The sequence below is a fragment of the Gouania willdenowi genome, chromosome 3, assembly GCF_900634775.1.
Source record: "Gouania willdenowi chromosome 3, fGouWil2.1, whole genome shotgun sequence".
Classification (NCBI taxonomy): domain Eukaryota; kingdom Metazoa; phylum Chordata; class Actinopteri; order Blenniiformes; family Gobiesocidae; genus Gouania; species Gouania willdenowi.
The window spans coordinates 30681839-30697504 of NC_041046.1; the positions used below are offsets into that span (position 1 = coordinate 30681839).

General features: G+C 38.6%; 1 protein-coding gene across 2 annotated transcripts in view; it reads left to right on the top strand.

Annotated features, from left to right (window-relative positions):
- furina (furin (paired basic amino acid cleaving enzyme) a) overlaps positions 1-11021 on the top strand; it is an 88988-nt gene extending 77967 nt beyond the window's left edge. For both annotated transcript variants that reach the window (XM_028475918.1, XM_028475926.1), the window contains exons 13-16: positions 2443-2622; positions 2701-2825; positions 4643-4762; positions 6495-11021. In XM_028475918.1, the coding sequence (XP_028331719.1) occupies positions 2443-2622; positions 2701-2825; positions 4643-4762; positions 6495-7102 (1033 nt within the window). In that variant the 3' untranslated portion in view covers positions 7103-11021. The remainder of the gene's footprint in view (positions 1-2442; positions 2623-2700; positions 2826-4642; positions 4763-6494) is intronic.
- Positions 11022-15666: the final 4645 nt, after the last annotated feature.

Consider the following 15666-nt stretch of genomic DNA (forward strand, 5'->3'; position numbering starts at 1 on the left):
TTTTATTCATGTAAAGCACTCTGAGTTAACTTTTTTATGAGATGTGGTATAGAAATATATTTTCTTTGCCTGTATCTTAGAGAGGATGGTTTGAGTGTCTGTGAGTTATTGCAGATTATTTAATTCACTTTTTAGCTGTTTCATTTGAGTCACCTATTAAGAGTGACTTTCAGACAGCAGGGAGACGTTTTTCCAGTTGTGGCTTTAAGATTCATTTGAAGAAATGTTTCAAATGAATCAATAACTGAATCACTTTAGATTTAAAGAGACGGTAAGAGCCGTGCTTAGATTTTAAACACATAAACCTAGGATGACTTGTTGGTTGCTGCACTAAAACTCATATTTAACATGTGTGGATGGATTATCTGCTATTTTCTGCACACAATCCAAAAATGTTTGAAAAGTAAATTTTATAGTAAATCCACAGACTTAATGTGAACTGTTTTCTGTCACTTCTGTTACTTAGTCTTGCTGCTCAAATCAAACTGATCAAATTGACTGCTTTTGTTTCTGTGCTTTAAATTTGACAAATCTTTTGGCTTCATTTTGACATATTATCTGTCCCAGGTGACAGATCAACCCTCCCAAAAAACGTAGGATGTTTTCAAAATGTCAAGAAGAATATTAGCTACAGTAGGTTTCGTTGACTGAATGCGTGTTGTTTCGATGTCATGCGATTATCATGCGCGGGATCGTTCGTTGTAAACAACAATATTCAACGTGCGTATTGCATAAAATCATCTCTCACGTCTCCTGTTGCGCAGTCAGAGTCACTTAAACAAAATCAAGAACCCCAAAAATTAGATTTTTTTGAATTCATTTAGTAACGAATCAAATTCCCTAAAATCAACAAGAGGGGAAAAAAGAGTTAGGCGGTAACACGCCAGACTGAAGTCAGATTTTAGAGCACATTGATTATTTATTATCTTTCTATTCACAATATAAATCAAGGGTTAAGTGCATAGAATAATTAATTTCTTTGGCAAGTCAAACCAAACTCTGAAGTTTTTCAGAATAACTGTTTTGCTATTTGCTTCAAATATTCATGGGATGATAATTGGCTGTTATTTTGCTGTTTTTTTTGTAGAAATTAAGATCATAAGGTTGCTGCTTTCAGATTATAAATGTCTATGAGATTAGTAAAGGTCTCCTAATGTCAAATCAGATTCTGTTGCTCTCTGTATGAATTAAATGTTTTACTCACTCGTGTTTTTCCAAAACACAATCCTGTTGAGAAGCCATTTAAATGCAAAATAGTATCACAGATTAACACCGAATTTAACCTTCCCTTTATGACTCAACAGCCTCTGTGACGTGGACTTTAATCCCCATTCCACTTTTATTTTCCCAAATGAGTCTGTGTCAAATGTCAGGTGTTCACTGCGTGTTGTCCTTTGTGTTTGAACTTACACAGGTGTGTCCATAAACCAGACTGACATTTTGGTGGTCACTCCCCAGCTTGTCCGGAATGTGGGCACGTTTGTGTGATTAAAACCTTGTCCTTTCCACTTCAGAATTGTTGTGAAAGAGCCTGTAATCTCCTAAGAGGATTTTGGGGGAAAGAGGCAGATGGTTTTCTTCCATAGAAAATTCTGATCCATGTTGTTCAGCGCTAATGCTGTTCTAGGCCACGAAATGTTCACTCGCCTCAGTGTTCATCATGGAGGTTTTTCTACATTGTATAGAATTACTGTAAGTGTCGGGTGTCACCAGGGTTGGGGTTAATTATAATTGTTATCCCGTTATTGATAGTTAATTATAATTGTTGTTCATTATAATTGTTACTGCAAAAATCTGTTGCTGTTGCGATCGTAATTGAGTTCAGATAATTGACTTTGTAATTGTAATTGGCATGAACCTTCTCTAAAAACTGTCATTTACAATTAAATTTGACGCGAAACTTGGGAACCACGTCATAGTTGTATGGCATTTAAAAAGGATTTAAATCGAGGGGTATACTGACAGACAAAAGGCTTTAAACGCCCACACCAGAAACATTAATATCAATTATTTCATTGATTGGGAAGCCTAACAAAGTAACCAAGAGATAAGAAACAAATTAGATGGTAGATAATATTTTTTAGTGCATTTTACAGCTGATTTAAGACATTAGTCAAACTGACCCGTTATCATACTAGATGCTAACAGAAAGCTAACACAAGAGAAAGGTTAGGTTTTATGGGCTTATTTAATAAAGGCTCAGAAATTGTGATTAATTCTAATTAAACTTTAGTATTTGAGAACGTAATTATAATTGACTTTCAGTTGAAAATAATTGTGATTTTAAATGTAATTGAAAAAAATGTCGGTCATCGTAATTGAGTTGTAATTGAACATGGATAATGGTAGACGTAAGTGTAATTTAAATGTAATTGACCACAACCCAGCCACAGCTGTCTGTTAATATCTAATTTTTAAAATATATTTTCTTTTGTTTGGCAGAAACATCGGCAGCCGTTTGTCCATAAACAAAAGCGTGGACGCTTGCCTGGGGTCGGACAGTCACGTGACGTCTTTAGAGCACGTCCAGGCGCGGCTCACGCTGTCCTACAACAGGAGAGGGAACCTGGCCATCCACCTGGTTAGTCCTGCTGGGACACGCTCCACCCTGCTCCATCCCAGGTACCAGCGCCCACGAGCACAACAAACTCCACCCTACTCCCACTGTCTCACAATCCTTATGGTGTCTTTCTTTTGTAGGCCTCATGATTTTTCATCAGAAGGTTTCAATGACTGGGCTTTCATGACCACCCATTCATGGGATGAGAAGCCCAGCGGGGAGTGGACGCTGGAGATAGAGAACGTGGCCGGAGCCAGTGATTATGGTACAGGATGTTTGCTTTAAGATTTCACAACATGCTCCTCTGTGTTCATGATGGTCCAGGTTTATTTTTCAATGTGTTTTCTAATAGTTATTACACATAAATAGGCCCATTAAAAGGGAGAGAAGTACATAGAGACACATCTTGTATTTATGAACTATATTAAACTTATATGTTAAGGTTTCGTTTATTCAGACACATTTTTTTCAGGAAATTTGATCTCCTGATAAGTTTTGACTGTCAACTGCCAGTCTTCCTCAGAGGTGATTGCTTTGATGTATGCCAACAGTCTTCCACAGTCTTCCAAACAAAACCTTAACATATATTTAAGAAAAGAAGACAAAATGAACTTACTGGAATTAATATATTAAACTTAACTGTCACCTTTGTGTGAGAAGCTGAAAAGAGGAGGCGGACTGCCACATAGAAGTCAAATATCATCAGTTATAACTGTTTTTTTTTATTATTGGAAATAATGACTGCAGACATCAGATATATTGTCAAAAGTGCTACTTCATTGCTGTGATTGTCCTCAAGAGTTAAAATGCATAGAATAATCTCAAAATAACAAGTAAATGAGTCTCTGTCATTCAACGATTTCAAGCTTTATCCCAGGTTTAAACAAAAGTGCAACAGCAACTTTAAAGTAGCTTAAATTTTCTGATTAAAAAAAAATCAGATGACTGCATATTTTGTAACATATAATATTACAATTAAATAAATAATAAACTCTTCCTTTAGCATCTCAGCATAGTGCGAATAAAAATTAAACATGCCTGTGGCACATTTATAGCCTACTCAAAGGGTAAACAAATGTAAACAAAGAGGGGGGTGGCTCACATCGCACTACGGTAACCCACAAGGACGGAATTGGAAAAAGTCAGAAAAAACTGTGGTGGGGAAAAAAAATGAAAAATGTAAAAAATAAATTATATATATATATATATTTTTTTTTTTTACTTTTATTTGCAAAATAAAAATCGTTTTTTATATACGAATTCAATTACTCGATTAAATCATTTTTTTGCCCAGCCCTAATTGGAATTGAAGAAATTGGAATTTGTAATTTTGCAAAATTTAACTTTTTTTTTTTTTTTTTCGATGACACCGATGATGCCAATATTCAAAGCAATGCCTGGTATTGTATCGATGAAATGGCTGATACTCCAATACTTAATTTTAAAGCCAATATCAGTCGATAATATCAGGCATCACTAGTTACAACCAATTGCCCTAATTTGGCAGCTGCATTACATTATAAATCATTCAGGAGATATATTTTTATTCTTCTCCACAGCCGATTTTGTAGTATCTAAGTGTAAACGATAAATAGTATAAATAGAAAATAGAATCTATTACATAATATATAAATACCTGTTTATGTGGTGTCTGTGGGAATAGGTTTGGAAAGAGAGGGTAACCTGACTTAGATGTTATTTAACAGGCTTTAATCCGTTGAGTCTACACTTCAGTTCTGGGGTCAAAGTTCAGGACAAGGAGAGATTATAGAACAAATAGCTCCAAAAAATATTTCATAGAACTCTGCAGTAATAAATGCTTGTGTTCTAGGAAACACAACAAACTGATTCACCAAAGTGGCAATGATCATTGTGAATTTAATCGTAAATAATATGTGTGTATGTACTGTATATATATATATAAATACACACACACACACAATATGTTTTATTTTTTATTTTTTTACTTTTAAAGCAGTAACATTCTCACACTTTGTTAAATAGTCTCCTGTAAGAAACAAAAGTAACCCAGGTTGTTTGTATTGTATTTTCCTGTTAATTGATTTTCCTGTTCTATCCCAGGAACCCTGACCCAGTTCACCCTGGTGTTGTACGGGACCAGCTCAGTGCTCTCAGACTCTTCTTCCAAGTCCCAGACTGGTAATGGCTGCAAGACGTTGGATCTAAAGCAGATATGCATTGGTAAAACCTGCTGTTTTCTCATATATTCACTTTCTTAACCTTTGGACGATTGAAATTTAATCCAGTCAATAGTCAGTTTTTTTAATGCTTTCATCCTTTTGTTTTGAAAGATGCTCGTGGCATGGTTGTTGTATGAAAATTGACTGTATGAGTCAAACAGAGGCAGTCTAACTCCTACAGGCCAGAAGTGCTAAGTGGTTTTTATATTTATTAGTTTACCAAGATGGTTTTGTTCACAGAACACAATGACTTTGGACTCACGCTTGTGTTCTTTTGTTCTGATGATGTAAATTCATTTTTCTCCTGTTCAGTCTGGTTCTGCGCTCTGCTACTCAGAGCCCCCCCCCCCCCCCCCCCCCCCCCCACTCTGGTAATTGCCATTACAGCCAACAGTCTGCTTCACCAACTGCTCTATAATTGTCTGTGGTTTAAACATTCTGCTATAGGCACACAAGTGTCAACTTCTTTTATTATTTTTGATAAAAAGGCGGTTTCTACAAAACTTGCACAACTTCTTCAATTTACATAAAGAACCAATGCGTCGTGTGATTGCACTCGGAACTCGTCAATTTCGATCTCTGAGGTAAATGCGTTTCTTTCAGTAATCTCAAAAAACATGAAGAGAAAAAAAAAGAAAAACATGACTGGCCACAGCAAGCTGATGTTTGTTTTGATATTTTTCGAGGAGCAAAAGTTCTGGGGAAATATCTTCACTCCTTGAGGGTAAGAAAGAGAGAGAAATGCCATTCACGTATTCAAGTATGACTTGAATGCACCAGCGAGAGGAATCCTACATGTGTTATTGAACCATAGACTAGAAATAATGTATCAAACTAAACGAGCATCAGTGCTTACGCAGAGCGGAGTTCAAATGAACAGAGTGGGGATGGAAGTGCCTCTACGGAGTTATTCTACATCAAAATCTACAACACATAAAAGGAGGAGAAGGAGAAGGAGAAGGTTGCTGGGTCCATTACAGATTTTTGTAAAATAAAAGCAATATTTCAAAATGTCGACAAAGTATAACTGCACTTGTAACGTGGGTTCATTGAACGTTGTTATGAGCAGGCGCCTCGTTACTCCCGTGAAATCTCATCCCGCAAGACTTGCAGGAAGACGGACGCTCAGAACCTCCTTATGACACTCCGTATTCCTTTGTTGTTTCATGCCTAATGTGGCAGTAATGATTTTTAAGTATAACGCGAAGAAATGTCTGTCTCCTCTTCTGTTTACATGTATCGCGCCATGTTTTCTCAGATAGAAGTGGTCATGTGACCAAGTATGTTTATGACGTGTATTTGCGGAAAAAGTGTTTCCATAGCGCGTTTCAATATCGAAACGTCCGAAATTCCTCCTGGTGAAAGCGTAAAAATTTTTTTTTGCAATATTTAAGTAATTTTTTTGAAATTCAGGTGTGTTTTTTATCACCAGCGCTATTTAAATTTTGTGTATTTCCAAGGATAATTGGAACACGGTGAATGACTGTTTACACATACCAGTGTGCGCTGCCATTTTGCTAAAACGTCATTCCGATCGACTCGGCAGCTTGGATCCTGTTTGAAATACCGAGTCGGGGTCCCAAGCTCAAGGGCTGTTTTATTGCACTTTTCCGGATTTATCCGGTTTCCGAGTGCAATCAAATGCAGCATAAATCAGAGATGGTGTCACTGCTGTTGTCTGTGTAGAAGTCCTGGATCTGTGTCTCATATCAGTGTCTCTCTCTGTGTCTCAGAGTGCAACGCTGGCTACTACCTCTATCATGAGATCTGCGTGACTGAATGTCCCCCAGGCTTCACAGTGGGCTCCCAGCCTCTCAATTACACCGTGGGGAACTTCATATCTCCGGCCTCCGTCCCAGCCTGCTTACCCTGCTCTCCGCCCTGTCTGACCTGCAGCAGCCTGAGCCCACAGTCCTGCCTGTCGTGCCCCCCCCACAGTTCCTTGGACTTTGTCTCCGGGACATGTGTGCACCTCAACCAGTACCTGCGGGAGTCTCCCGGGAGCTTTATGGTGGGCCAGACGGACCCCAAGTCCCAGCTCCAGCTCAACTCTCGACTGCCCATCACCATCGCCGTGCTCAGCTGTGTGGCCATCATCGCCACTTTTGCCGGCGTCTTCCTGCTGCTCCAGCTGCGCTCGGGTGCCATCATCAAGCTGCCCTCGCTGGAGGCAAGCGGGGGCTTCGGGGGCAGCTTCAGTCTCGGGGGAAACAGAGTGGTGTCATATCGCGGCATACCAACAGTGTGGGGGGATGAGGGAGTGAACACAGACTCCGAAAACGAAGAGTTTGACGTCCACAATGAGAGGACCGCCTTTATTAAAACACAAAGTGCTCTTTAATGCCTCGTGCATACTCATCCTGCTTTTAAAACATTCTCATTCCCATATGTCTGATAAATCAGGGCTGTGGCACCTTTCTCTCGCCATCTTTTCTCATTTGACCTCTTTCTATTTTTCTTTTGCTCTGTCTTGTCCTGTTTAAGATCTGGTCTTCCACTGCTGTGGGAAACCTGGGGTGAAGCTGCTGTCTCCTAAACCTTGAGATGGCTGGAGCTTTGCTTCGTTCACACTTGAGCACTTTTCTATTAAACTGACCCACTTCCCCCTTCTTCCCCTTAATCCCTTCCCATGTATGTCTGTGGAAAGTCCATCTTCCCTCCAGCTTCTTCTTTGTTAGAAGATTATTATTTGCCCTCTTTCCCCCTTTCTCTCTCTCTCTCTCTCTCTTTCTCTCTCCTTCCCTCCATTTGTCCCAGCGCAGTAGCCAGACGAGATTGCTGCAAGTGTGTGCGTGGTGTTGTTTGTGTGAATTAGAGCGTGTACATCTGATGATCAATGTTGTGCTCTTTATAGGAAGGATGATGTGGGTCCAGTCATATTTGGTATTTTAACTCAAGATTGATATTAAACATTGTAATACTATCCTAGGATGCAGATGATGGATGGATGGATGGATGGATGGATGAATGGATAGATGCAATAATAGGGCATTGAATCTTATTTGGAAATAATTTGACCCCCTAAATATTCATTAAATGTACAGATAACACAGAGATAAGAACATACAGAGTTGTAAGTGTTCCGTAAGCAGAGGGAGAAACAAAGTGACCTGTTCCCAGTAGCAGTAGCCCAGTTATTCCTCTGTGCTGCTGCATTTTAAAGCCAGACTCATCCCATAGCCTGGACTCACAAAAGGGACCAGATCGCTCTCTGCTCACTATGGAAGAACAGATTGTGAGCCACTCGCCTCACTGAGACTTCTTCACGCTTTTGGGAATCCAGAATAAACTGTAAGCGTCTGTTGTTCTAGAAACCCTCGAGTCTTTAATCTCAAACTGTTACACAAAGTAGACGAAAAAAAGACGAGGGAGCATCGTGTGTTTGTAACGCTCAAGAGCTTCTCCGTGTGTATTACAGTTGATTCATGCAATCATTGCTCCTTTAGCTCAGAGCACAGCAGCACTTCACACACACACACACACACACACCACTGCCAGAAGTTGGTCCGTGTGTGCTTGAGGGAAGGGTCTGTGTTTAAGGACGTCTATCTGTTCCTTCCTCATCATCGTCTTTGCATTCTGCAGATAGTGAGACTTTTTTTTTTTAAATGCTGCTTTCATGCTCCAGCTTTCATCTAATCTAGAATTCAGAGTATTTAATGAGTGCGCATGCCAATTAGTTACAACCAGAATGATACCACAGAAGAGAAGAATTTATTCAGAGAGATTTTAATCACACCTTTTGGGAAGATGCTTTGAGGTGAGGGGGAGTTTCCTGCGGTTGGGAGATGTGCATCGTCTTATTTAACCCCATGTATCCATTTGATCCCACTGATTTATCTCTCCGCTACATCAAAAGTTATTACTTTTTTTTTTCTTTCTGTTTCCATCACAAAAAAACAGCGCTGCTTGCTGAGAGAGGTTGTCATGGCGATGACATGCATAGAAAACTGCAGCTGCTCATCCGTTTATCTACCTCTCATATCACTCAGCAAGGTTTAAACGGTGCTGGAGGAGATGGTAAATTATCATAGAGGTCAAATGAAATGTAGGTTAGCTATGAGAAGACTTCTCAGGAGAGGTCTGTGTGTGTGTGTGTGTGTGTGCGTGCAGCGTGTGTGTATGTTTTAGATGAGAAACAGACACTTGCTATAGTCAGAGCTGCTGTGTAAACTCACATCGCTGCTGAAATGTCCTGCCTTTAGGATCAGCTTTCATCTGCTGTCACACCTTGGCTTTAAAACCTGTTTCTGAAGGAGAAAATGTTGCAGCATTTCTTGATAGATCATGTTGGCCTGCATTTTTTGTTCCAAGTGCTTAATCAACTTGTATTGCAAGGAGGCGTTTGGTTTCTCCATCTCTGTCAGGGAGCTTCCCTCCCGGAGTTCAACATTGTTTTGTTCTTGAATTATTTGTCACAGACAATCAGTTTCACTTGTTTCTAAAGCAAGTAAAGTGCTCAAGCACACGAACAGATTAGAATGTTTTTAGTCTCGTAAGTTTACACTGAAGTTTGGTACTCAAAACTAATCAGAAGTCAACAGCCTGTTCAAACAAAAGCGGAAAAGGAAAAGAAAGAAGAAAGGCTCCTAAAGCAATGCCTGCCAAAAGATCCTCCTCCAAAGGATGGAGGCAGATTGGTATGTGTGCTGTCAAACACGACGCTACGAAGCACTGAGCCAGGGAGCTTAATTCACCTCAGATGGCTGATGCAGGTGGAGCATTTGGCTGTTTGTGGTCTGGAAGCCAACCTAAGGATGGGGGTTTGGAGATAAGGCAGCGAGCACAGCTAACGTGGAGGAGGTGGTGTGATGTATGTTAGCGCCTACTGCCATTTAGGCTTCCATTAGTTCAACTTTAAGGAGGGAGATGTTTTAGAAATAAATTAACTCTAGTCTCAGTATGAAGACCCACATTTCTCATCGACTTTTCAGCTCAGTGTAGATTGAAATCAAGGGATAAAGGTCGGACGTGGAAACCAAACTGCTTCCACAAACAAATCTCCTAAGCACTCGACAGTTAGGACTTTGCTTCTTTAATGAGCGACTTTAACCATTTTGTTGCAATTACTGTGAAACGATTGGATTCTTAGTCAAGTCAACGTTATGCGGCGTACGTCCCCCCCCCCCACACACACACACAACCCCTCTTCACTAAAGATCTGTACTGCTTCCAGAAATAATTGTTCCCTGAAAATAATGCGTTGTGTTGGAATGTTCAGACATGTTTCTGTGACCTCACAAGTGAATGCACAACTGAGTGATTTATCTCTGATTCACTGCTGTTTCAAACATTCTCTCCTGTTCATCTCGCAGCACGGTGCATTCAAAACCATGAATGCTGCCTGAGACTCAGAGCTTGTGCCTCCAAAGCCCAGAAGCAGCTGAAAAACAACTCTTTTTTTTTTGTTTTGTTTTTTTACATCAGTCACGTCTTTTCACTGCCCGTTGTGGAGGAAAACGACACACTACATAAAAAGAGGGATAGTTATAAATGTCACTGGGAAGCAGCTGGATTAGATCATGAATAAATGATGCTGTGCTCATCGCATGTCATTTCCCCCTTTATTACGTTAAGAAGACTTGCACATGTGCACATTAGAGGCTGCTTTTTTATAACGCCGATTGATCCGACGTGGAGCCGCACTCTGCTCCCGTCCTTCTTTAATATGTCGTCTGACGTGATGGAGGTGAAGTCAGATGGAATTATTAGGAGCAATATCTTTGGCATCACCAAAGACAATCATATAAATGCTGTCTGTTTATTGTTAGGGCACACATGCTGCTTTCAGGTCGTCACGGTCCATCAGCCCATCCGCTCATAATTAAAATGTTTTTGTTCGTTCCCTCCACTTTTTTGTTTATAGAATATCTGCGCTGACGCTCTGTTCAGCAGCTGTGGAGGGAGGAAGAAGAATGTATCATCATATCATCATTAACTTAAGGGCTGAGTCAGATCTGTGTGTATCTGCATGTGCACATGCTTGTTTATAGGTTGAGAAAACAAAGAAAACACTCTGAGATGATCCTTACCTGTGGCTGTGCACAGTACCTGATTGATTTGTGACCTATGATTGATGTCCAAGAATGACTATCCTACAAAAGGACACGACTCTAAAATAAGGCCTATTTTTGTACAATATAAATGGTGCAGTGTAATTTTCTTGTAATTTAAAAGATTTTTTGCTCTGTTTTCTCCTTTTTATTTAATTGATGTCAATTATAGATTATACTAAAAATAAAGATCTATGCAAATTTCAATGTGTCTTTATTCACTCAACTTTTTAAAGCCAATAAGAGCCAAGGTAAAGGAATTAGGAGTATTTATTTGTTATACGACAAGTGGAAGAATCCCCAAAATAATGACAAGACTCCTCTTCTATCAAATAAAGCTGAATTAAATTAATAAATCATCCAGGGTTTGGGTCAATTATAATTCTAACCATGTAATTGGTAATTATAATTGAACTCATCTGTTACTGTTGTAATCATAATTTAAATGTAATTGAATTTAAATAATTGACTGTGTAAAAACTTTCACTATACACAAAACTGGGGAACCATTTTACAGTTCTATGACTTGTACGTACATATTTAACAAATATTAAAATACGTTTCATATCAACTTTTCCTACTACCTTTCACTTCTTTTCAGGGTGATTTTACCGTTAAAAAAAAAAAAAAAATCGTATACTGACACAGAAAAGGCTCAGACACCCACACCAAAAATATTAATATCATTGTTTTCATGGATAAGGAAGCCTAACAATGTAACCAAGAGATGAAAAACTAATTAGATGATAGATAATATTTTTTTTCGGTGTATTTTAACATTTTTACAGCTGATTTAGGACATCGGCCAAAACCAACTCGTTATTAAAAGACTAACAGAAGGCACAGTGTGATTAATTGTAATTGAATATTAGTAATGCAGAACGTAATTGTAATTGAGTTTCAGGGGGAAAATAAAAGTTGTAATTGGAAAAAATGTCACCGTAATTATAATTGAGTTGTAATTGAACATGGATGAAGACACTGAACAGTACTCCCTACTTCCTGATTATGCTTGTAACTTCCTGTGTAAATAACTGTAAATGTGAATTATTTAACAGTGCATGAAGAACATCAGCCTTTACTTTTACTTCTACTAATTCCAGAATATAGTTAATTAATTAATAATGTATGTTTCCTGTTCAATATTAAGATAGTTTCTATATTTGAAAATTATCACCACAAACTGTATTTGTCATTAGCAACTGTTGCATCTTGGGATGTGGATGATGATGACAAAAAGGTGATGTGAAAGAAGTCTTTGGGACAACTGGTTTGTAAATAATAGGCAGTTTATTAATACAATCAGAGTCCAAGACAGGTTGAGAAAAGTGAGACCCGTGAGAGAAAAACTAAACCGTATATACTGTATCCTCCGAAAGCGTAGCTCCAAAAATAGCTAATACCCTATAGGGAATCAATTTACTCTGGACTACTGTATATACAGAGGAAACAGTCTGTCCATCAAATTGATACTTGAACTGTAATACAAGCCTGTCCAGCTCTGTCAGATAATGTATACTAACGTAATTATGTCATACATCTGGTATTCTGTTCTATAGAATCAGTATGTCTCAGAAAAACATCATCTTCACCTAGGAGAGCTACACATCATGTTAGTGTCACTTCATCATAATCCATAGCCTTAAAATGTACTGCACAAAGATAGAGTCTGGAGTATGATGTTGTTCCCACATCATCATAAACATGGAAAACATCATAGTATTATTACTTAAATCAGGGCCTCTGTTCATGCATCTAATGTCACTCATATGCATTTTTGGCATATGAGTGACATCTTTTACATGTGGAGTTTTACCAAAAATCACACCTGCTGGAGCATCTTCAGAAGTAAGAACGATTCTGACTGATTTGAAGAAATCTGGTTTTAATAGGCCACTAAGCTTTTTGTGGGGAAAAAGTAGTGAAATGAGGAATGACCTAAATGTAAAGTCTAAACACAGTTAAGTTAGGATGTGAGTCATTTGCTGTTGTCTGAAGTTGGGAGACATTAAAACTCAGAAACATCCGGAGACATACAGTATGGCTACTGGAGACAGAGTAAATTCTGCATCGTACTGCATGCACAGGCTGTAATATCACTAAGTTGTACTGGTCATTGTAACGGTTGTTAGAGCTACAATCTTTACCATGGGGCAAATATTTATTCCTAGTTATTATTTTACGGAATTTGATTGGGATTTATTTACCAGCGATTAGTTCCTACTGCATATTTACAAGTTTATAGATATTATTTTTATTATTGTGCATTCTTCCTGTTATGAACATATGCATAGACTACATCTGAATGAGGTAACATTTTAAATAATAATAATAATAATAATAATAATAATAATAATAATAAATAAATAAATACATTAAAAATACAACTGGTTTCAATTTGTTTCTGAGCAGTAGAAACTAGTCACTGGTTAAAAAAAAAAAAAAGTCCAATAAAACCCTGGAAAATAATAACCAGGAATACATATTTTCTCCCTGGTAAATATAGTATCTCTAACAACTGGTACAATGATAAACGTGGTTCTATTACTGCCTGTGTATGCAGTACGGGGCAGAAGTTACTCTGTCTCTGAAATGTTTACGGGTTTTCGCATCACCTTCTGAAGATTAGGGTTTACCATCTCTGTAGTTACATTATGTGACAATAAATTGTTTGGTTAGAGAACTGAATTTGTTGACATAATCAAAGATTACATTCAAAACACGCAAATTGTCAAGGTCCTCATAGTAAATCTGTGCTGAAACATTCCTGTGTAAATGTAAATGTTTATGGTTACACTTCAGTCAGCTGTAACCAGACTAACTCAGCTACCATTAAAGGTTTTATAACTTCAGCGGTCTCTAGCAGAGAGTGATTGGCTGATAGGTTTGGAGATAAAGGTCTGTCCTCTGTCGTTATTATTCATTTACAGTGAAACCATTCATCAGAATGGAGAGCTGGTGCCAAACTGCTGTGACTGACCCTATTCTCACATTTGGACCAAGCTGGACTAATGTCCTTTAAACATCAAACACAAACAAACACTGTTTGCTTGTCTGTCCTTGAACCATCTTTCTGTTCTAATCATTCAACCACCAGACAGTTATTGCTGCTTATGATGATCCAACTTTTTTTTTTTTTTTTTTCAAAACAATTAACAGAATTTATGATGTGAACAGATCGGACAGGCGGAGAGCACAAACTGGGCTGGTTTCCGCTCTCTCTACAAGTCTGTGAGGGAAAACTCATTCAGATCCATCAGGCTCACACGGCACATGAAGACAGCCACTCATCGGCTGTATGGGTCTGGAAATATCTAAAATTTTAAATGTCACTTTCATTAAGACAATTTTATCTGCACTCATGGGACAAAATTGGCCTTTTGTGTCGTCATACACGTATTGACTTTTGTAATGTTTCACACATCTTTGATGAATCAAACCTTTAAAGGTTGAGTGGGCGATTTACTGCTATAAAGTCTGTTTTCAAGCAGGTCCTTTATTTTCTTGCAAAAATAAACACATTAAAATATGAGATATCTAGCTGAGGCAGTCAGGGCTGGATATTATAAACACCAACCATTCAAACTGCAGCAGCTGATGAGACAAACCAGTGCAGTGGACAACGTAAGCACTGCATGCAAACAGTGGGCGATCATTGATCCGTTAAAGTTGGCTTCGTCGTCCACCAACGTCCTTCTGTAAAACTCTGAGATTGAACTCTTTAAATATAGATTCAGGATGAGCGCACCATCTAAAAAAAATGCAAGACTGTGAGGTGTATTGTCTGCACCAATATGATATTCATTTAATGCAATATACATTTGACCTAAAGTTGAGTATTGCCTTGTCATGGTGTTTGGACGCATGCTTTCATAGTCAAACTCAGCCAGCCCTGCTGTTGGAGTGTAGATTGACTTGTGAACCTTGAAAGTTGCTCCTCTCCAGGCTTATCTCTCCTCCGTTGACAGCTGTATATCAAAAAAGGGGAGTTCTTCATTTGTGGCTTTCTTTATCTTTATCTTAAGGCTAAAGCCTTAGACTCCACCTGTTGGTTTCACATTTCTCGTCAGCCTATATGTGTGTTTATCAAGCTGGATTTGACCTTGGCTGCTCTCACAAGGCTTCTGTCTCTGCCCTGTTCTTTTGATTCTGCTTGTTTTAATAAACTTTGTATTATTATACGAGCCAGTTTCATCGATGACCTTTTTTCCACATTACACCTTTTTTCACCAGTCACTTGACATCAGACACAACAACTGCAGCCCACCAGGATGTAAATCAGCCCCAAAGTAAAAAAGAAATAAAAAGGAAAGGGGGAGATTTTGGATTTCGAGGTTACGGCCATATTTCACCCCTTGTTTATTGTTGTTTCCGAAGTTGATTTTTGTTTTGAATACATTTCTTTTGACTCTGTGTTGGAGTAAATATGGAAAGTAGGATTTCTTGCTTGTTCTTTCTTGTCTTCGTCTTTACAGACATCAGTGTCGGCATCATGGGGGGCATTCGCGGGCAGTGCCCCATGGGTTAGGGTTAGGGTTAGGGTTATTATAAATTCATTTTGTGTGTTAGTGTGGTTACAGTTGTTGAGTAGAGTAACTTTATTGACACGACAGCAAAGAAAAAAAAACCCAAAAGAAGGCAACACAGAATACCCAACAGACACCTGAAAAATAGTGCAATTGTGAGAGCTATTAGTCAGGGTGAGAACATTGCCTTCTATAGGACAGATTAGGGAGAGCTTCCTGCCAATAAAAGGACAGGTGTGTGCAATCACATCCTTTTCCTCTGAGTCATGGCAGAATTGTGGTAGGATCTCTCCATTTGTGTGCAATGTCATGGATTATTAAGTTGA